This window comes from Hyposmocoma kahamanoa, unplaced genomic scaffold, assembly GCF_003589595.1.
Source record: "Hyposmocoma kahamanoa isolate Upper Pololo Valley unplaced genomic scaffold, ASM358959v1 192, whole genome shotgun sequence".
Taxonomy (NCBI): domain Eukaryota; kingdom Metazoa; phylum Arthropoda; class Insecta; order Lepidoptera; family Cosmopterigidae; genus Hyposmocoma; species Hyposmocoma kahamanoa.
Window position 1 is genome coordinate 959975 of NW_020653719.1, and position 22816 is coordinate 982790.

General features: G+C 34.4%; 3 protein-coding genes across 5 annotated transcripts in view; 1 reads left to right on the forward strand and 2 right to left on the reverse strand.

Annotated features, from left to right (window-relative positions):
- The window catches only part of LOC113226564 (rho GTPase-activating protein 11A-like), a 17588-nt gene extending 12399 nt beyond the window's left edge, over nt 1-5189 (reverse strand). The window contains exons 1-6 of one of the 3 annotated variants that reach the window (XM_026459232.1): nt 5076-5189; nt 4814-4996; nt 4498-4728; nt 3849-3989; nt 2594-2714; nt 1873-2017 (exon numbers count right to left, since the gene is read on the reverse strand). In XM_026459232.1, the coding sequence (XP_026315017.1) occupies nt 1873-2017; nt 2594-2714; nt 3849-3989; nt 4498-4728; nt 4814-4996; nt 5076-5189 (935 nt within the window). Of the gene's footprint in view, nt 1-1872; nt 2018-2593; nt 2715-3848; nt 3990-4497; nt 4729-4813; nt 5003-5075 lie in introns of all 3 variants that reach the window. The other 2 variants (XM_026459235.1, XM_026459234.1) reach the window with 2 other exon arrangements.
- Nucleotides 5190-9881: 4692 nt separating this feature from the next.
- On the forward strand, nt 9882-15874 carry LOC113226506 (RAB6A-GEF complex partner protein 2). Its single transcript, XM_026459142.1, has 6 exons — nt 9882-10083; nt 10170-10375; nt 11369-11649; nt 13342-13494; nt 13714-13900; nt 14773-15874. The coding sequence occupies exons 1-6, from the start codon at nt 9962-9964 to the stop codon at nt 14979-14981; spliced, it is 1158 nt and encodes a 385-aa protein (XP_026314927.1). The 5' UTR covers nt 9882-9961; the 3' UTR covers nt 14982-15874.
- A 50-nt stretch (nt 15875-15924) lies between these two features.
- LOC113226507 (RRP15-like protein) lies at nt 15925-20013 on the reverse strand. Its single transcript, XM_026459143.1, has 4 exons — nt 19880-20013; nt 19423-19787; nt 16631-16944; nt 15925-16025 (listed from the first exon to the last, which is right to left on the reverse strand). Exons 1-4 carry the CDS (start codon nt 19923-19925, stop codon nt 15965-15967), a joined length of 786 nt encoding a protein of 261 aa, XP_026314928.1. The 5' UTR covers nt 19926-20013; the 3' UTR covers nt 15925-15964.
- Nucleotides 20014-22816: the final 2803 nt, after the last annotated feature.

The following is a 22816-nucleotide window of genomic DNA, read 5'->3' on the forward strand; positions in this document are numbered from 1 at the left end:
ATGAATATGTCGTATAATCTTACACAAACTGTAAAATATCTAGAAAATATACGGTTTCCATATCGAAGGCTAATCTTATTCAAAGTTACCCAAAATTCAAGGCAACTTTGAATGTGACTTTTGGAGCAAATCTAGAACAGTTTTGTTGAATAATTACTAAATTTCTTCTATAAGAACGAAAAAAGGGCTTAAAAGAACACTATTCAGTTAATAAAGTAATTGTTAAGAAACATAATTAAATTTGAATTTATTAGAAAAACGCAAAAAATGTTCAAAGTTACCCGAATTGACTGTATTCAAAATGTTGGAAATTATTTCAATCACTACGTGAGTGAGTCAAAAGTGAGTCACAGCGATCATTTGAAAATGGTGGATTTCCTTATACGCATTTTTCATTGTGTAAACGATTTTTCTATGTACGTACAGTCAGGTGCCGCGCAAACTTGTGTCTTTTGTTGGATACAAGCAAACAGACAACTAGAAGCGAATATTCTATTTTTATACAATTGATATGGAACCGACACAGTCGACGATTGGGCAGTCGATCACTGTCGCCGGTTACCTAAACCGCAATTTGTACCACGATTTTTCTACGTAAATGTACCTATCAATGAAAATAATTGAATATCCAATAGGTTCTAAACAATGGAGCGACTAATTCTAAAATTTCGCGACTAGAACCGACTAATCCACGACTTTTACTGGGTGCAATTAGATCTGAGCTAGGAGCTAGGGTTCTCGAGATTCAAAAATAGTGCCGCCGGAAAAAGCTTATTATATATAGCGTGGACAGTAAAATACCTTAAGAACTTCAAAACGGCGTGACGACTAAATCTAGTTTTTTACGACTAGAACCGACTAAATCACGACTTTTTAATGTAATCAGATCTAAGCTGGATGTTGCGGTTCTCGAGATTGAGAAATAGTGCTGCGAGAATAAGCTTATTCCAGCGAAGTAAAACACCCTTCTAACTTTTGAACGGCGGACCGACTAAATCTAGTTTTTTGCGACTAGAACCGACTAAATAGCGACTTTTTCTGACTAGTCAAATTTCAAAAACTCGACCATCGCTCGATCGTCACGCTGGAATAAGGCACACTACATTTTTGGTCGAATATCGCTTCCAGTGCAATTGAACAAGATCCGTCAATGTGTAGCTTCATGTGATGCTGTGCAATCTGACCTACCAATTATCTGATATTTTTTCAACTAGAGCGACTATTTGTATAATTTTGCGACTAGAATTGTGCCGCCGGAATAATCGTGTTTCAGCGTGGACAGTACACCATCGTTATGACTTCAAAACGCCATAACGACTAAATTTCGTTTTTAAGACTAGAATGGACTAAATAGCGACTTTTTAGTACAATCAGATCTAAGCAGTGTCCGTCAGATGGCTGGACCAAACGAGATATACAAATCAAACTGTGTTCATTATTTACTACCTATTTTCTACTATTTAGTACTTTTATTGACATATTTTGTACCTTTGCGCTAACGGAAATATTAAAAAATAAAGTGGCCAGTCATTCTGAAGTCAGGTTGGCTGGACCACTACGTTTTTCATAGTTCTAGCAGTATATAATTTACTTTTTTTTTAACTAACTATTTACTACCAAATTTCTACCTAAACATACTTTTTTCACTTTTTGGGAAGCTTCTATAAAAAGTTATTTTCAAAAAGTAATAAAACGCCTTTGCAAAAGGTATCCTCTAAAAGCAGTTTATCTAAGGACGGCTTTTTACCTAAAATCGAATACGACGCAAAAAAATATCCCAACACAAGAAAATCTGTATAGGATTTCCAGACCGTTATCGGGACTTCAACTTTTCACAATTTCCATTACAAAATATGTTAATAGCATACTTACTTTGCTTTTGCTGAAAGACCATCGTAGCTGTCGAACTTGCGTTTCGAGGCGGACTTGCTGAGAATAGGAGTCTTTCCACTTTCGCGAACTGTTGCTGGCGTATTCACGTTGCCTGATACCATCTTGCGTAAACCACTCAGCATACCTTAAAAAAAAATTGTACTTGTTACATCAAACGTAACAGCAAAATTCCTACTGAAGCCAAATATCAAACCAAAACTACTACTTTACCGCAACCGCGGATTATCCGCATATTTTTTTAAATATCTGCATCCGAATCCGACAACCGCATCAGTCGATGCAGTTTTAGCGGATGCGGATGTTTTGCAGGTCACGACAAGATAATTGGGAACAGCAACGAAAAGCCCTTGCCAAGTACTAGTGCTATGCAAGGATCGAGAATTTGGCTGCGCGTGGTGGAGACAACGACCTATTTGCTTTAAGTATTAATAAATGCAATATTCCATCCAAGTCTTTTCTGACAGAATTACGTAAAACTATTATATCTTTTTAAATTAATGTTCAGACCAGACTTGATTGGCAAATATGGATGAAGTTTTTTTTTCATATGAATAATCATATCTATATTCCATCTACATCTGGTGTCATTATAACCCACACCCGCGGTATCCCAGCTTTAAAGTTTAGATGTATAAACTATTTTACTCTACGTTTGCATATTGTGTCACCTAATCCTTATGCACAAAAATAAAGCTCTTACGATTAAAAGACCCACTTCGTCTCTTCTTCCTCCTTGTGAGATAAACGTCGGAATCATCGTCAAGTTGGCTCATGAGATCGTCTGTTAACAGTCCTATAAGTTTCGAGTTTTCGATAAATATCTGCAAATAAAGAATACAACTAAATGCGATGATGTTCATGTTAACCCAAAGAGCATCATTATTATTGGTTTGTGTGGATTTGCTGACAGTATCATAAACAGCGTGTTGCATGGTCGCGCGATTGAATACTAACTCTTCGCGCGATTGAAGCTACTCTACACAAACTAAGCTGAAGTCGTGATGTCGAATAGCGTGTCGCTATACAGAATAAATACCCACAGAGTGTCTACATTCGGAAACTGATACATCAGTAACCAACTATTGTAAAAATAATATGTTGGCCATATTTTTATTGTTATCCCTTCTAGCGTCATCCCAACACAATTACAAGTAAAATTTGGAATGGAATGCTTTTTTTACGTAAAAATAATTAAGTTAACCCAATTTATGAACATCAGTTACTGACTGAGTAATTATAACATTGTATTTGTTACCACGACTCATTGACCTATTGGTATACAATTGAATTCTGTAGGTCATTATTGCACACAGAGATAATAATATTATGCAAGATGCTGAAATATATATTATGTAGTCTCAATGATATTCCAGCATATCGGATTCTTAAGCTCCCGCGATAACTACCAGTTGGATATGACACTTATTTTTCTGATCTAAACTGCGATTATTTGTTGTTCAAACACACCAACATACGCGATTTAGATCCGAAATAATAGTACACGAACCATGTGTTTCCAACTTTCTTTATTAAAAATTCGTATTTCGTATTTATATATTCGTAGCACATACACAATTTCTCACAGGACTGAAAAAGTTTAAGTGTCAGAATTTTAAGAAAAGGAGATATAGAGTTAACAACAAAACAGAATATAAATTTTATGATTTGTGGACAAACATGAGCGTCATTCGTTTGTAACATAGTTTCCCAAAGTAGTCCCTACCGCCCAGTGGGCGAAGTGAAGACACCTATGGGTCTCGGAAGCAATTGGGGGTGGTTGATGCTGTCCAGGGGGTGCTGCATTTGAAAAAAAAATCTGCATAATACATACTGTGTTAAGTTAATATTTTCAATAATTTTTATGGCAGTGTCAGTATCAATTTATCTACATTATTGAGCCTCTTTGTTTTGCTATTGAATGTTATAGTTTGTAGGCTAGACCAATGTATAGTAACCTTCACAAGAGCTACGTGATGCTCCAATCGTGGCGCTGAGGATGCAGCTGGCAGTGGCATGATGCTAGGTGCCATAACAATGGCCAGATTTGAAGTATCCATCAGGTTCTCCTTGTGGTGTGATGCTATGAAATTCAACAGCTGAAAACAAATAACTTATATTCATTTTTATTCACTAATATTTAGCTCACTCAACATGTATCAGTATTTGGCATGGTGTACATCTAACTGATGCATTTTAGTATTAAATTGAAATATTAAATTTTTTCTTACAAATAATAAACAATTTTAAAAATGGTAAATTTAAACACTACTTCATGTTAGCGCCACGGTGTGTCTAGGACAAGTGACATGTGTCCTGTAACCAGCAGGTTAGGGACTTTTCCAAATAATATTATGAACCTTACTCAATAATGTGTTTTCTTTCCTGCAAGTTATATTTATGATACTAGATGCACTGCTGGTAATTAGAAGAGACTCAGTGGTACATGCCCACCGGGGGAAGCAACTAGGCTAGTACAGCTTGTCTTTTCAGTCATTTGCTCAAAATATACATGAGCAAATGTTTGTGCCTAGTCCTACTAGCATAGTTAATGGATAAAACTTAAATTAGAATTTATATTTTGAAACAACATTTTAAGTTACAAACCTCCATGATGTAATGCAAAAGATGAACATGTAAAACAGGCAGCAGCAACAATGTACGAAGAATAGGCTTTAGGGCGTCATCCCCAGCTGTAAGTCTGCATCGGAGCAGCAGATCTTGCACTTCAGCGCTAATAAGAGGCTCGGGGAGACACCGCAGGTACTGTTTCAGGACGCTTGCCACGTCAATAGAATGGTGACCTTCAGAAACACAACCACCTGCATCCAGTAAGCGCTAGAAATTGGAACACACTGTTTTATAATATGTTTCTGACAGGTTACCAGGGAATTGTATTGTGTATATTATTATCATGCATTACCTTGATATCTTTTTGGCGTGTTTGAGAGCCAGCTTTACGGAATAAACCTTCAATTCGGGCGTTTGCTCTTAGGACTGAAGACATCTCACTGACAATAATAGGAACACTCAATGTGCTACCACAACAAATAACACTGCACGATGGGACCTTAGCTAACGGCGCTCCGAATACAGTCTTGTGCTCCTAAAACTCGCAAAATAATAATTTTATTGAAAAAAAAATCGTAAATTTATCATAAAACGATTATGGCGCGTCTACTTACTTTTACATTTTTCATAATTATTTTCTTTAAACGGTGTTTCAAACCGGCTTTTTTCAATTCTCCAACGATAATAGCTTGCAGTTTTCCATGGTTTATGCCATCGGATATCAACATTTTCGCTATTTTCACAAAATCATTAGCAAAAAAAACACTTCCTTCCACTTTGAAATCGTGATTTGTTCGTTATTACGTTCCGGTTTACATAACGAGCCTACCCAAATGTCATATTTCTGGAAACTTATTTTTCTAGCGTCATATTTTATCCCGAGTTTAATGTTCGGTCATGCTCCATTTTCTTTTTTTCAGATTTTCATCATTTTTTTTAAAATTAATATTTTCCTGTATTTTTCCACATTTGGCAGTTCACAGAATTATTATTGTCTAATGACACAAAATAAACAATAAGAGAACGGGCACTCTCTGCACAAATTAGAAAGATATAGTAGGAAAATTGTAAGATATATTTATTTTTTGAAATTTATTACATTTTTAACTACTAAAAAACTTATTATAACAATAAATTTAACAAGTCAATTTATTATGCATTTTAAATAATTTACATAATTTCATTCCAAGAGTTGCCGATTTATATTAAATTGTTAGACGTATTTCACCATGGAATTAATAAGTACTTCGTACAACTGGAAAGCTCACTGCAATTATTTTGACATATCAAAATGAACGTTAAATTAATAGCAATAAAATACTTTTTAAATAACCAATATCTCCTTAGAGATCTGAGCTCAAGTGAGACATCTTCTTTCTTGGTGTGTCCCTTTCGCACAATTGCCATGTGAGATATTTGATACAATACGGTAGTTGACTATAAAAAAAAATTGGCATAAAAACAATACGTCATTTTGTCCATGAATATTATAAGATGTTTGTAAATAATACCATACCAACTATGAATGCAATAGGTCGCAAATAAATCAAAGTCTTTATATTATTTCACAATATTTAAATATTATTGGAAAGTTTTATTTGTTTTACATTAGGCAACACTAAAATAATATGGCGTCATCTCTGTTTGTTATTACCTCTCTGTTTGTTATAATTATGTTAGAAAGAGACGGACCAAGATTTATGACATCTCGCTCGGCGCACGCTTCAATACACAGTAAGCCTTCCAGTTGTACGAAGTACTTATTAATTCCATGTATTTCACTTTTAATCTGTGTTTTTTTGGGTCTCGTGACGTCCAATTAAATACGACCTCCATACCCAGTACGTAAGTTTGATATTTAGGTTCTGAATAAAATGGATGATGAGGTGATCTTCTATGGTCGGCTCAAATACTACAGTGTTTCCGTAGCGTGACTCTCCGCCCCTTCCTAGTTAGATACCGCACCACGCCCCGCACATTGCCGGTCACCACCTTGGTCACCACATAACTAATAAGATATACCATTGACTGACGACAACAAGGCTGCCGGTGAGCCGTTTCCGCGCGAAGACGGCTTTGATATTTGAATATAGTTTTCATTTATTCATTACGAAACTTGGACGTAAATATAAAACATCATTTCACGTTACTATTTATAATGGTCGTGAATTGTGCTGTGTACGGCTGTTTATCTCATTTTCCGAAAGATGAAACGAAGTAAGTAAAAAAAACTTATGTCTGACACTCATTCAGTTATTGTTTTCTTCATTTGTTTACTGCAGAGTAATATATGTATATATAAAAAAATTCAGATTTATTATTACAATATAATGACTTCAATGACGCCATGACTTCGCGAATTTTTTATTCCTATTGCTGATCAATATTAGGTAGGTAGTGAATATATCTAATTATTAACTAAACTTGGACAAGCAATTTCAAATACTTTGGTTACCTTATTTAAAAGTACATTTTAAGTGCTTTTAATATATTTTTGAAATAATTCTTCAATATTACTCTAGTTAGTGAATTAATGAAAAATATAATAATATATCGATATAAATACCTAATAGACATATATAATTATTAGGATTCGTAGAGGGAGAATTTGGATGGAGGGGCTCTATAAATAATAAAAACCGTATATGCGAGATAGATTTATGCCAGACATATAAACGAGAAAACAATATTATTTTTTGCCCCTTTCTACGTATGCGGTTTTGGTTGTATGACTCAACCCTCGTTGACTCCAGCAAATCCTTCCGAGTGTTTGATGTGCATCGATTTTATGTGTTTGTGCTTTTAAAAAATGTTTTACAAAGTTCCGTTCCTTTACCGTTCCTTTGTAGTAATTGACAATTATTGCAGCTCACAATAATGGTGCATTGATATATTTTAGGCTGTAAAAGCCGTACGGAACGAAAAATTCCAAACATAACATTTCAGACGTAAATTTTAATTTTTCATTACAATCAATAATTATTAATACAAAGATCGAACAATCAGAAAAAATTCCTTCGATCCGGTCGGATTCGAACCGACGTCTTCTTGCATACCGTGCCAGACGCTATACCAACTAAGCCACGGAACGAACCAACGGACCTCACGAATTTTTCTATGTGCTTGCGTCGTGTCTTTGTACTTGGTCTTTCAACGACTTTTTAGTCGTAGCGCCATCTATGAGAAATCTATGACAGATTTATCACCCAGTTAGTACCTTTACAGCTACCAGTCCTGACGAGAGATGTCGCTATTCATTGTATTAATTAAATTTTTATTGAATTGATATTCAATTATTTTTTGTGACCGTGCCAGACGCTATACCAACGAGACGTCGGTTCGAATCCGACCGGATAGAAGGAATTTTTTCTGAGTGTTTTTTTCTGAGTGTTCGATCTTTGTATTAATAATTATAACAAACTAGTGGAGTAATTTCACAAAAAATAATTGAGTATCAATTCAATAAAAATTTAATTAATACAGTGAATAGCGACATCTCTCGTCAGGACTGGTAGCTGTAAAGGTACTAACTGGGTGATAAATCTGTCATAGATTTCTCATAGATGGCGCTACGACTAAAAAGCCGTTGAAAGACCAAGTACAAAGACACGACGCAAGCACATAGAAAAATTCGTGAGGTCCGTTGGTTCGTTCCGTGGCTTAGTTGGTATAGCGTCTGGCACGGTATGCAAGAAGACGTCGGTTCGAATCCGACCGGATCGAAGGAATTTTTTCTGAGTGTTCGATCTTTGTATTAATAATTACTTAATTACTTATTAGTGGAGTAATTTCACAAAAAATAATTGAATATCAATTCAATAAAAATTTAATTAATACAATCAATAAATTTTCTTGTATGAATTTTACAATTTATGGGTCATTTTAAATATTGTATTTTTTTTACTTTTCAATACTTTTTCAGTTCTCTTTTTTCAACGCTTGTTATTTTGCTACCTTATATGTGGATTAACTGATTTGAAATAAATAATTGTCAGTTGGTTTTAAGTGTGTGACGATGTGACCTCCTTATATCGTCATCCCACCTTTTTGTATCACTTTTGTTTCGTATCACGGCCACTCTAAGCCCGACCGCGTTAGCAAACACATCTATCTACTCGTCTTATTTTTGAACCGTTTACCACTTACTAAAATCAAATTTTTGATTCTTTATCAAGTTATAATACGAAACATATAATACAAAACGGAACAAAAGAATTATCAAAAATTTGCTGCAATAGTTTTTCGACCAATAATGAAGCCATAAACCCGGATGTAACGGTGCCGCCATTCAAACCTTGGCTATTACACGAATATGAAGATTTGTACAGACGGCAATAAAAAAGTAATGATTTGTCATAATTGTTTTATTTGGTTACTAAAACTCAACCAAGCTAAATGTGGTCTGCCGGATTCTCCCTCCTTAGACTCGGCAGATTTTATCATTATCATGAACCCATTTATACGTTCCACTGCTGGGCACGGGTCTCCTCTCAAGCGAGTGCTTAGACGACAGTCCACCACATTGGCCAAATGAGGGTTGGGGACTGCACACGTTTTCCGGGGACTTTGAACCTACTTCAACATTTTATTTCATCACGATGTTTTCCTTCACCGAAAAGCTCATGATAAATATCAAATTAAATTTCGCACAAATTCCGAGAAACCCGTGCTTGAGAGGCAGTAGGTCAAACCATTAGGCTACCACGGCTTCATTTTCATTTCAATTTCTTTAACGGGGTAAAATTTTAAAAGTAGACAACTTTCCAGTATACGCGAGAATGTTCTCTATTCTTTTTTTTATTCTCCCTCTACGTTAGGATTCTTTTAATAGAATCGTAGATAACAGATTCGCGTTGGAATTTTCGCTATGTTGCCGCTCTGACCACGTAACGTAATAGTGCGAGAAAGTGATGGGTAATCCTGCCACTTCACGCACACATTTGCGCGTGTGCAGATAGCGCCTTGCTGTATGTAGTAGTAGTAGGTAAATAATTTTCGACCGTTGTATGGAGTGTCCGGGGTGTGCTAATGATTTCAAATCTCGTTTTAATCTGACTTGCTTTTATCTATGTATAAAATTTTATTTTATAACGCTAAATAAAACTTCAAAAGATATATCTAAAGTTAGAGCATAATATAAACCTTCAAATTAGATAGTTTTTAAATTTTACATAATTTTTTCCGGAATTTTCAGTATTTGAAAATTTTCAGAAAATTAGAAAACACTTGTACCCGAGTTGCTAACAAATATTGTACCGGAACGTTTTGTCATTGAGAAACGGATTATGTCAACAAATGTCGCCAAAATTTTTGAACGTAAATGTTAATGTCAATAACGAAAATCGAGAAGTGGGATTTGTGTGTCGGTTTTCATAATAAAAACGATAAAATTTCAGTAATTACCTACACTAACTTAGTTTGTATATACTGCACACATATAATTACTCAATGACAAGTTGTAGAATCAATACGGAAGTAAAATTTTGTTCAACATTTCACCATGATCGAACTCACTGCAAAACTCACCACTGGCACGGTTTATTTGGCTGGTGAGGCTCTAGAATGCTGTATTTCCTTCTGCCACACCACCCAGCCTGAACACAGAAATTCTCAAAGCCATAGGTAATGTATTTTTTTCGATTCATTTATGTAGCACAGTGAATGAATAAAGAAGTGATTTTCCATGTATATTCTTATATATATTTCAGTGATATTTTGGAAAATCTAGCATGGGCATCAGCGCAAATTCATTGTTTCTTCTCCACGACGAAGAACTCTGGAGAAAAAACACCAACCATAGAGAAAACAACATCTTTGGAAGTGACTTCATGTGATATAGGGGATGTGATGTTCCATACTAAACCAAAGATCTTGTTTTGTGACTTGACTATTCCTCTTGGAGAGACGAAGACGTGTGAGTACAAATTCTAATAAATTAATTTATATTCCTCTCTAGGAATAGAATTTCTCAAAATTTTATAAATTTCTCTAAATAGATTGACCTTAGATCTGAGTGTGCCCTACCATTTGATATTATTAAAAAACATATTGCAGCTAGTTTAGTATGTTGAAGTGAGTGTGAGTAAACATACAATATTCCCGCAATATGTTTGTATGCCTAATGTTTGACTGGACATAGTGAAAATATACTATTTTGTTACTTATGAAGATAAAAATGGCATTGTAAAGAAAACCCTCTAGCTTTCGTGGTGACAAATACCAATAGACACTTTTAACACCCTTCTATTTTTCTTCTGTGTTATAAAAGAGAGATGTCTTCTTTCTTGTATCACTCTGACTAATGCAAAAGTAATGTAAAATTTGATTTCCTAAATAATCATCAATGCATATAGAACCATATGTATGGCTGGCCACCACATTGGCCCCATATGGGTTCAGGATGTCTAAACATTTGAGTTTTGTCAATGTTCTCCTATATAGGGTAATTATAGATATGGGTTACAAATTGATGTCTAAATTTGAAACCATTGTTACTCCATTTTTGGACACTGATTCCTTTTTTACTCTTGAAATGCAATATCAGGATATTAGAGTTTCAAAATATATTTTCTAGACCAAAGTCGTGTAATTATAAAGTCGTATAATTATTAAATAAAGGTATAATCAATACCTTTATTTAAATTATAAAATAAAGGTATGAGCATAAATTGTCATATTTAACTCTTAATTTGCAGAAGTTAATTGGCCATCTATAAGAACCGGAAATAGGCATCTCGTATCCGCAACTACCGCAAATTAAGAGTTAAATATTTCTAGTAATTCTGTTTTTTGTGCCTACTCAAAAGTTCACACTAATAGGGATACGAGGTTTACAAATTGAGTCAATGCAATTTCTATTACCATTAAGGGAGCGTTGTTGTACTAAATAAGTATTACATTTTTCCAGTCTGGTACAGAGAATCGCTACCAATAGAAGCGCCACCTTCCTACAGAGGGACTTCAGTGAAATTTTCTTACAAAATAACTATAGCTACTCAGAAAGTAGGTTCACATATTAAAATGGTCAGAATACCATTCAGAGTGCTACCTATTAGTCCAATAATGAATGTTCAAGATCTGGCAGCATTATGTGGAAATGAAACTACTGAGGAATTGCAGCCGACTAATCCTTTTTCCGAAGAAAGGAAGGTTGAAACTCCTTTGACAATGGCTTTGCAAGTTTTGCAGGTATTTATATCTTTTACATTGCATGCTGGGGTGCTGGGTGGATAAACGCACGCACGCACGCACGCAGACACGCAGACGGACAGACAGGCACGCTGACGGACAGACGGACACGCAGACGGACAGACAGACACGCAGACGGACAGACAGGCACGCAGACGGACAGATAGGCACGCAGACGGATAGATAGGCATGCAGATAGACAGACAGGCACGCAGATGGGCAGACAGGCACGCAGACGGACAGACAGCCTCGCATACAGACAGACGGACGGACGGATGGACGGAGGGACGGACGGACGAACGGACGAACGGACCGACAGACGGACCGACCGACAGACAGACATCTAATTCGCCCTAGGAGTACTGACAAAAACGGCACATGCATTGACATACCAATAAATGGACGTCGGGTTCGCGCTAAAAAGTGTCCGCACCTATAGGGCGTTAAAATCGAATACAGAGCGTCAATCGCGCAACAATCTTCGTTTGTTCGACTGACAGCGCGGTTGTCAATCATGCAGTACTATATAATAATAACTTGTAAAAATTACTGCAGTAAAGTGTAAAAACAGGATTTTGTATCATATTGTCACTAAACAAATATATTGTGTTATCATAGTTCTCATTTAAAAGTGTTATTTTGCACAGTTTTATAGTATTTAATTTAATTTATATATAAATGAATCGTGAGTATAAATTAAAAAAGCTCATAAAATAATCACGTAGCTAACTGTCCTTTTTCTACACATTGCATGCGCACAAGATGGAAAGAGATCCATTACGTCAATTTCAAGAAGCTTATATAATCTTCTTGGTCATTTTCAATTGTTCGAACCACAAGCGATTGAAATACTTAGAACAAAGAAACTATAGAGTCGCTTTGATTTTAATCTTATTTTTAAAATGATTTTTTTAATTAAACGTTAGCAATAACTAACAAAATATTGTTGTACTCGTTTTACGCCTTGGGATTACCTATCAGAAGTCAAAAACTACATTTGCCCGAAATAACGTTAGCTCGAATTTTCATAATGTCAAATGTTTTTGTTTAGAAATAGTACAAAATAAAAGCTAATTTTGCCTTAGTGAAAAGCATCATAATTACTCGAAAGCGTAATGGTTTTATTATAAATTGGTTTTCGGAAGTACGGATGTTTGAGTTTACGTTTAGTTCGAATATCGGTACATTTCTTATAGTACACGCTTATTTTCACATTTGTAGTAATATTGGTATGTATGTATCTGCTCAACTCCTTATTATTTCTTTAAGGGAATTTGTTCAAAATTCGACATAATAATATGTATAAAAATTAATTAATATTTAGGATAAAGGCTACCCATTACTCTTGTGTTGAAATAATTTTTAGTTGAAGCTAAATAAAGTGCATTTTGTTAAGCTTCCAGTAGAAGCTGAATATGGTGTTTTCGGGCCTTTAAATTGTCGCAAGCAAAATTAAATTAAATGTTTTAGTTTTTTATATTTCGTTACATGTCACTACGTTTGTATAGGTTAACTTCGGACATTTATTTCGTGATTTTTGTATTAGATCCGACGTCCATTTGTTGGTAGGTCAATGAGCACATGTCATATTTTTCATGCAATTCCGTTCCGTCGCAATATTAATTGACCCTAAAGGTCCAATTATACAAGTCTTATATCCTGAATTACCTGGAATATGTTATTTATTTTCAGAATCTCACAGCTAGAAGGAGTCCAAACTCTTACTTGATAACAAACTCAAGAGGCAAAGTAGGTCGATTCTGCCTTTTCAAATCAGCTTATAAGTTAGGAGAAGATATTGTTGGTACTTTTGATTTCTCTGTTGGTACTGTCACTTGTATGCAGGTAAGCTCCAGTTTTACATTAAATTTTGTATGGAATCGCTATGGTATCCCTTACTAAAATTCATGCAGCCCCCATGAGGAATGTGAAGAACAAGATGCGCTAGTAATCACGACAATATGAAAGACAATGTATTAATAAACTCTGTCGCTCTAGTAGCTTCAAACTTATACAAACCCAGTAAAATCAAGATGCCATAATAAAAGTCGTTCCCGTTCGCAGGTATCGGTATCTCTCCAACCAGAAGAAATAATAAAATCAAAGTCTCCTAGCAAGACCGCTAAACAAGATACCTGCAGTAGATCTATGACTGTGGCCAGATACCACGAAGTTACACTTGGGCTTACTCATTCACAGCTAATTCTGCCTATACCATTACATATTACACCTGCTTTTGAAGTTGATGAAGGTAACATCTTTTTAAGCCTCTACGCGGATGATTGCTTATTTTTTTTAATAAAACTGGACACGTGGCTACTGTTGCTTTAGAGAATCGTTGTACCGTGAACAGTGATGTGGTGGTGAATAGTACACGACCATTTGTTTGCCGGAAGTTATTGACACTCTGTAAAAATAACCGAAACGCCGTATCATCTTGCACCACGATAATGCCAGACAAATCAATTTTTGAAGGTGAACAACGTTGACCTTATGAGCCATCCCGCGTACAGCGCCGACCTGGCACCTTGTGATTTTTATTAACTTCCAACTAAACTAAATTAAGAACCAGTTACGCGGTCAACGATTTTCATCACCTGAAGAGGCTGTCGAAGAGTATGAAAAATATGTTTCAGAGATTGCCACATAAATGTTTTCAAAATTGATTTATTCGTATGAAAAAGTGCATTAACGCTAACGGAGAATATTTGGAGAAACAAATACATTTCTGACCATTTATAGTATTTTTTATTTTTCTCGGAAACTTATAGTGCGCTTCACGTACAGGCGTACATGTTTGGTTAGGTAGTATTTTGATTTATTATCAGTTTGGATTCAATGAAGTGTTTTCTTGATGCATTGTTTTTGTAATGGGCTGACATGTTCAATAATGATCACAGCCCCTAAATAAATAGAGTTAAAAAATAATTGCAGTTTATGACAGAAAGTACATATTGATTCAACTTGGGCTTTATTTGAACTAAAGTTTCGTCTCCATGTGCAAGTTTAGTCTAAGTGAACGTGTATTACCGACGATTCGGCGTCGGTAATACACGTTCACTTAGACTACTTCAAAGAAGTTATAATTCTACTGAAATCTAAATTAAAGTTCCTTCTTCACAGTTTCACTAAAATGGCGCCTCCACTTTGAATTTGTTACCACAAATGAGAAATTACTACCAAACCCTGAAGAAAACGATTGGAAGGCTCCTCTCAATGTGCCAATTGAGACCATGGTGTGGAACCTTCCTGTGAAGATATATTCCACATTGCCAAAACAAATCACTCAGCATGCTATTGGTAATGATGCTTATTCCATGTATATTAAATGAGACATTATGTTTTAAAAGGATTCAAAAGACTGCAAAAGTAACTTATTAACATAAATGTTTTTTTTTCGTCTGTACAGTACATAATGCTCAATTTAAGTACTCCTACGCAATCTATCGTATTCGTAAGCCACATAAATAGGTGCATTTTTTCATAAATCACTTTATTTTTATCCAGGTATATTATACTAAGAGCGCGTTCACATTATGTCGTAAACTTTTATTTATCGTTGGACGATTGTCGCGTCTAGGCCGTTCCGACTATATGTCGTGATATGGAACGTTTTGTGTCGTGGACGATTATTTTCTTACTAGATAGTGACGACAATTTATCGTTTCAAGGCAGCCGCCTTGTCGTTTGCACGACAGAATCGTTTGAAGCTGCGATTATCTGTCGTCACATTTTTATCGTGACGTTTTATTTATCGTCTTATGCCTGTCGTTGCTCTTTCCAAGCTCTTCCCATTGTTACAACAGTGTGTCGTCGTAACTTCAAAAAAGTCGTGAACGACATAGTGGGAACGCGCCCTAAGTAGTGAAATTATAAAGCATGGAAAAGAAGGAGTAGATATCTTTAATTACAATATCTCAAGAATCGCAGGTTATGTTCTAGTAGTTCTTTCAATACATGAGAGACTCAGTTCACCTGTAAAAGTTGTCAATTTGGGCTATTATGATTCTTTAACAAGGAGGGATCGAATTTTGATTGGCTTGTTACTGTATTTCCATCAAGATGTTTATAGCAGAAAATTTTGAAATGGCTTCAATTTTTAAATTGGGAACATTTTTAAATGTTTAATTGAATTTGTGTACAAGGAACTTTATAAATTTATTATGGAATTGAAACAGGAACATGTTTCAGTCTCATGAGACAAAGCAATATTAGCCTAATTAATAAACTGATTATATGATTATTATGATTGTAAATAAAAATATCGCTAATGTATTTACAGTTATTTATTAAAATTGAAACTTAACAAGTAGTTTCATTCATCTACCGATTCTTTGTCCCAATCTTTCATTTTTGCTCCCATCATGAAGTCATCCCTGAAAAACACAATTCAGATTTCTTAGCAAATTTATACAGCATTTTGGCACTGTGTATTTGTGTTGTTGAAGAAACACAATCAACAGCCTCAAACTAAAAAAATTTCCTCCTATTAAATGTTTTCTTGAGTACCACAGAAAAAAAATTATTACAGGTTGGTCATTTTACAGAACATAATTAACAAAAAAATATATCGTAAATTTGGCCATTACCAGGAATTAAACATGGGACCTTCTCAAAAAGTGCCCAACATACTAGTAGGTAGGTCATTGTGAAAGATACATGGTACTCTTATAAGTGTAGTCTTGTAAAGCTTTAGAGCGATACCACACAATGCGTTGCGTCGGCGTTGAGACGACGTTGCGTTGTACTACATATAAATTAAATCGATATGGCACACAGTGCTATAGTATGCCGAAATAATAGCGTTGCGACGACGCAACACTAATGTAGCATCACTATTAAATGGTTTATTAGACCTTTGGGATAGGACATGTAAAAGGCTGTTTTCTGCAAGACAATATTACAGTGCCTATTTTGCAAGTGGTAGAGAACTTTGAGATTTCAGTCATTAAGTAACATGTAAACATTTATTGTACTTTACCTCAAAGCATTCCATTTAGGTTTATCTTCACCCTTGACCTCATTCTTCATTGTTTTTACTTCATCAATTACAACAGACTTTGTCTGTCCCATTAAAGAATCCAAGAAAGTTCTCTTATCAAATTTCTTTAAAATCTTTTCCTTCTTGGATTCAGATAAATCACTCCTTTCCAAGTCTTTTTCTAAAGTTTTCTGTTGGTTTCTTACAGCATTAAACAATTGTACTACACCTTTTGTAGCTATTTTGTTTAATAATCTCTCTCTATCTTTCTCTAGTATGTTTGGTTTCACTCTTATTGATGGTTTATCAAGTTTCTGGAACAAGTAAAAATACTTAACTATGTTAATTTAAGCTTCTGTGATATCCTTTAATTGGCATTGTGTACTCTTGTATGGTCCTGCAAAATAGATGTTTAATGTATGCTGTTGTATGTGTGCAAACTTCTGCATTATTAATCTTTTATTTATTACCTATTGGTCATCTAAAGTTCAATGTACACTACTGCATGAAATCAACAGTTGTAACATTTAATGCGAGGACCTTTGTGATGCAAGATAGAATAGTGGCAGCAATTCATCAGGAGATGGTTTAAAAAACAAAATTGTATTTAGCATGCAAAAAATAAAGCTGTCAAATCTTATTAAGCTGGTGCAGTTTTATCATGATTATTTTAACCAATAGAAACCTTGGTATGACACCAAGACACTATTCACAATAAATTTCAGCTCATTTTGAAGTATGTGATAAGTCTAAAATTAATACAACTATTTTCATTTGGCCATTGTTCTTGAAAACCTAGGCAATGTAATAATAGCCCTCACTATGTGTTACTGTACATTACTGAGCACTGAAAGAATAAAAATAGAACACGATTAATGATCACAACAATAACTCAAAATTATTTTAATGGCTCGGCTAAATCAAAACTGCAAACTAAGTAAGATTACAGAGATTAAGCCATTGACTAACAAATAAATGGACGACGGGTCTAATACAAAAACCACGAAAAAAATGTCCCAAGTCAACCTATTTAAACGTTGTGACATGTAAAGGAATATAAAAAGCTAAAATGTTGAATTTAAATTGTAATGTCATTGCAGTACTGCCTAATATTGCTAGCAACAATTGAAAGGCACAAAAAAAAAACCACCATATTCAGCTTCTACTGGAAACTTACCAAAATGCACCATATGTAGCTTCTAGTGAAAACTACTTGAACACAGGTGTAATGGAGTAGCCTTTATTATTTATAAATAAATTTTATACATAAATGTTGAATTTTTTTGAATTTATACAATGCCATTTATTACGAGGTAGGGTGTCTGACTTTTTTTTCTTGAGTTTCGAAAATTCCCGTACCCGATTTCTCGAGTTATTCGAGAATTTTTTTAAAAACCGTAAAAAATCAGCTCAATCAGCTATAAAACTAAATGTGAACTTTTCGAAAGTTGTTTTGGCCTGGGTGTTCTGAGTTATGCTCCGGAATAAATTCTATCGTTCTTGGTCCCAGGTTCGATTCCCAGTAGAATCAATTTGGGAAATGAACTTTTGTAAATTGGTTCTGCTCTGGAAGTCAGTTGCTCTGATGCGCATGGGGAGTATGTACAGAGAGTTCCCTAGTTTCAAACCAGGTGATTGTCTTACTATAGAATACCAAGACCAGAACCATTTAGAAAAGTTATTTGTTAAATTGAACCTACCGGTATTGAACCCGGGAACCACAGTGCAAATCGTTAGGCTATCAAGGTTGTTAGTATTTGTATTAGCATGCAGTGTTTTTGTTCACTCATTGATGTAATCACATACCAAAGCTTTAATATTATGGTCTTTTATCAAGCTTGCATCAGCTCTGGTTTCCTTTCTTTTCTTACCATTTTCTTAACCCGTTCGTGCATAGTACTGAAATTATACTGCGCTCAAAAATGTCGCCACTTTTCTATATGCCGTAGTGCTTACATTGATTCAATATAATTATTACAGGTTAACACTGACAATGGTTGATTCCGCCAACAGGCATAGTCGTGCTGCTCATAGTTCTTGCAAATGTCTCTTGTGCATGAAAAAGTACTGCTATGACGGTAGAAATAAATGTAGGCCATACATATATTTCTCTCGAAAAACCTAAAAATATACTTTCGGGATCATGGAAATTCATGCAAACATTATTTCAGGCAAATGTGTTTTTGGTCTTCTGTTTCGTAACCCCGAGCCGTAGAAAGAGTACAACAATATTTGAAAGTATTACTAACATATATTAAAAAATATTTTAATAATAACATTAGCATCAAAGCAACTCTATGAAATTTTTGTTCTAAATATTTCAAACGCTTGTGTTTCAAACAATTGAAATTGATGTGATGGGTCTCGTTCAGTCTTTTACGCAAGTAATGAGTCGGAAAGAGATAGTTAGCTATTTGATTATTTTGATTGCTTTTGTAATTTATATTTATGATTAATTTAAATATAAATTAAAAACTATACATGCTAGTGCATAAAATAACACTTAAATGATAAGTATGATAACACAATGTAGTACTTACTGAAAATATGATAAACCACCCTGTTTTTTCACTTTAGTTGATTAATTTCTACAAGGTTTTACTACACAATACAGCATCATTGACAAGCATGCTGTCAGTCAAACAAACGAAGACTAAAGCGTGATTGACGCTCTGTATACGACTTTAACGCCCTGTAAGTTCGGACACTTTTTAGCGCGGACCCGACGTCCATTTATTTGTAAGTCAATGGATTAAACTCAAATATTTTCATTTTTAAGAAAAAAAACATACAATTTTCTTGACAGGAAGTTCTATATCTTCTTTTTTGACTTCATTATCATCCTTCTTCTCTGTAGTATCGCCGATAACTTCAAAACTAGGCTTTTCATTGTGCTCTTTCGTAATAACTTCTGAAAATTTCTTGGCTCTGGATAGCACTAAAGTTTTCTTATTTTTCGGTTTACTCGAACCGAGAATTTTAGCTACAGAGTCTGCCCATCCTTCGTTTTTCATTAACAGATCGTTATCCGACTCATCTTCGTTCATTGAGCTGTCGCTTTCGGCATCTGCATCAAGGTCTTCCGGATTCGATTCAACACCTGATCCATTTTCCTCATTTTCTGACTCGTCCACACTCAATGACTCCGAATCTGATACTATAATACAGAAAAATTACATTCAAATGACACAAAACTACGTTATATTGTAATGACATACAGTAAAAAAACGTTTAACTTTCTTTTGGTACCTGAAACTTTTAGTATTGGTTTAGACATTTCTTCTGCAACCATCATTACGCTATAAATGAGATTTATAAACAGTAAAATACATTAAAACACAATTCACTTTTAGGTAAATAAAAATACACACTGCACGTGTTGGGTTAACCAACTTGACAGTGACAGACAGGTTTTTTTTTCCTTCGTTCCGTTTGGAACAGGCGAAGGTCAGAGACCATACTGCCTAGTCATTATGACAGATAGAGATGTCAATGATGTCAGGATGGAAAAAAAAATAAAAGAAAGAACCGCCCTAACTACGGGATAAACGTGCATACCTAAAAATTGAACGAACAAATGGAGGAATTCCATTCCATTCCAGTACCATAATCTATCGAGAAGTCATTATCGGCATGAAAACAATTAAAGTAGATTAATATTTGGGAATATTTTAGGTTATGTGGGAATATCCGGGAGTGTCCCATGAAATTTGGAATTTATTGTCTTGCGTTTACAAATACTCAAATATAACGAAAAGTGGATTTGCGCAGAAAAAATGATGAATGATGAAAATTATTTGAGATTTGAGAGTACCTATATAAAAAAAGAGAAAACTTTGAAATATAAATCTGGAGATCTCCTATACATTTCTAACCTAACGATTATTATATATATATTTTCATAGATAAATTTTTAAACAGTTTCCAAATAGTATAAGCTTTTTTGTATTAACGCATTGACAAAGAATTAATATGAGTGACTGATTTAAGTGAATCTTTAATACTTCCATTTAATTTTGGAAATAAATGAAATTAAATGGAAGTAGTAATATTATCAATAATAATATTATTATCATACGTTTATTTGCTTAAAACATGGTATAACGGGAGATGTAACAAGAGAGTGTGTAGTATAATAAACATGTTTCGCATATTTTAACCCTTAATCGGATGCGAGCTAATCGGCTAGTAATGATAGGTTTTTCAGTTTATTCTGGTTAAATATAATATAAAGAAGAAACCTAATTTATAAGAAATTAAAAAAAAAATAGTAGGGTTGGTTTTTTTAAGGTGGACAATATGCGACCATTGTCTGATAACTGTGATGAAAAGTGGCAACTATGTGGCCGTTGTCTGAATAGGAAAATAAAACTTCCAGCAATTTTAATGGAAATAAATGTAATACGTAATAATAAAATAATTAAGATTGTTACATGTATTTTTCAGCTAAATGAAACTTTTTAAAACATCCTTTGACGCAGAGAGATACACCACAATATGAACATTTTATATTCGACCTCTTCGTTTCTTTCTTGGTCGAGCAAAACTTGCAACGCTTATGTCTCCTGTGCTTCCGGGAAGTGCACGCCAACACTCTGAAGACGAATTTCGTCTGGCACACCAAAATTTCCACCTTTCTTATTTTTAAAAATAATTGGCCTCTGTTTTTTGCATGTGAAGTCACTAATAAGTGCTCTTGCAAGTCGCAATCTAAAAAGTCGAATCGATATCCGACCAATTTTCTAGAACTTTTATTAGTGCATTGTTAGACAGTGGTCTATTCGATGACATCTTTCCCTGTAAACAATTGAAATTGCTCAATTAAGTAAATAACTATCAAAAACTATAGTAAATGACACAAGATGAAAGATAAACAAATACGAAAAGAACGGACAATGGTCATATATTAGCCACGTACTTTCAACACATTTTTTAGATATAAATTATATTGTAAACTACCGTTTCTGTACCTTCAACACTTAAAAATATCATTAAATCCACAAATAAATCATAATTATTTACTTACCGAAATTTTTCAAGTCACAAATCAAATAATTAAAAAAAAAACGCGGTCAGATTACCGTTTATGAAACTTTTTAACGCCAATTTGAATTTGACATTCATTAGCGCTCTATACTTTTATTTTTTTAGGTTAGTACTGCCAACATGACAAAATAGAACGTTTTTTCTAGTAAAAAAAGAAAGTTATAATGGATGCGTTCAGATTTTACTACTGTAAATAGTTAAACAATTTGACTTATGTAGGTGGCATGTATTCTACCATTGTTTGAATAAGGGTTAAATAGCATGCAAATGTCTGATTATGCAATGTCAATTGACTATAAGATTGACTACTACTACTGGCCGAGTACCTTTGATTTGTGCAGAAAAATCGTCACTTCTCCAAAGTGAGACAAGTGATCACGAGCGACTGCGATTTATGACAAGCCACGTCAAATGAGCTTTATACACGTTAGCGCTCACCGTCACTCGGTCAGCTAGGCGAGAGACTCCGAACGATGGCAAGGCAAGGCAAGGCAAATAGGCTGTCTATATCGACTCATCCGAAGAACAAAGTCCGATGTGATTATATAGCGAAAAGAGGATAAGTACGTTACGAGAATAATTTCCTTATTCAAACTAAGGCCTACGTAAAGGTGTTTTAAGAATTTATATATCTTATTTCATTTCGGAAATATAAAATCGAACAACAGTCGATCTGACATCCACTGCGAAGAAGAACGAACGAAATGTTCTATGTCCTGAGAACAAGTAGTCTTGCAAATAGATCTTTGTTCTACGGATGAGTCGATATGTTAGTATTGGCCTTCACCCAGCAACGCTGGACCAACATGGTCATTGTATGGCTGGCTTTATAAAATAAGAATTTTTAGTAGTTAGAGTTGTCAGTGGGAAAATAGATGAGTCTTGTTTAATCTAAATTAAATATAAAATCATGTACCAATAAACCTAATGATGAAATTGCGTTATTATGTAATCTAGTTACATTCAAAGTTATGTTAAAATTTTACTCTTTAAAATGAAGCGAATAAATAAAGATGGTCTTTGATTCAATGTTTATATTCGGCACTCCTATGATTTCCAACCATTCTTTTTTCTTTTTTAATTTGTAGGTAAACTTGAAATAGTAATAATAATAATAATAATGAAAAAATAAAATCTTGT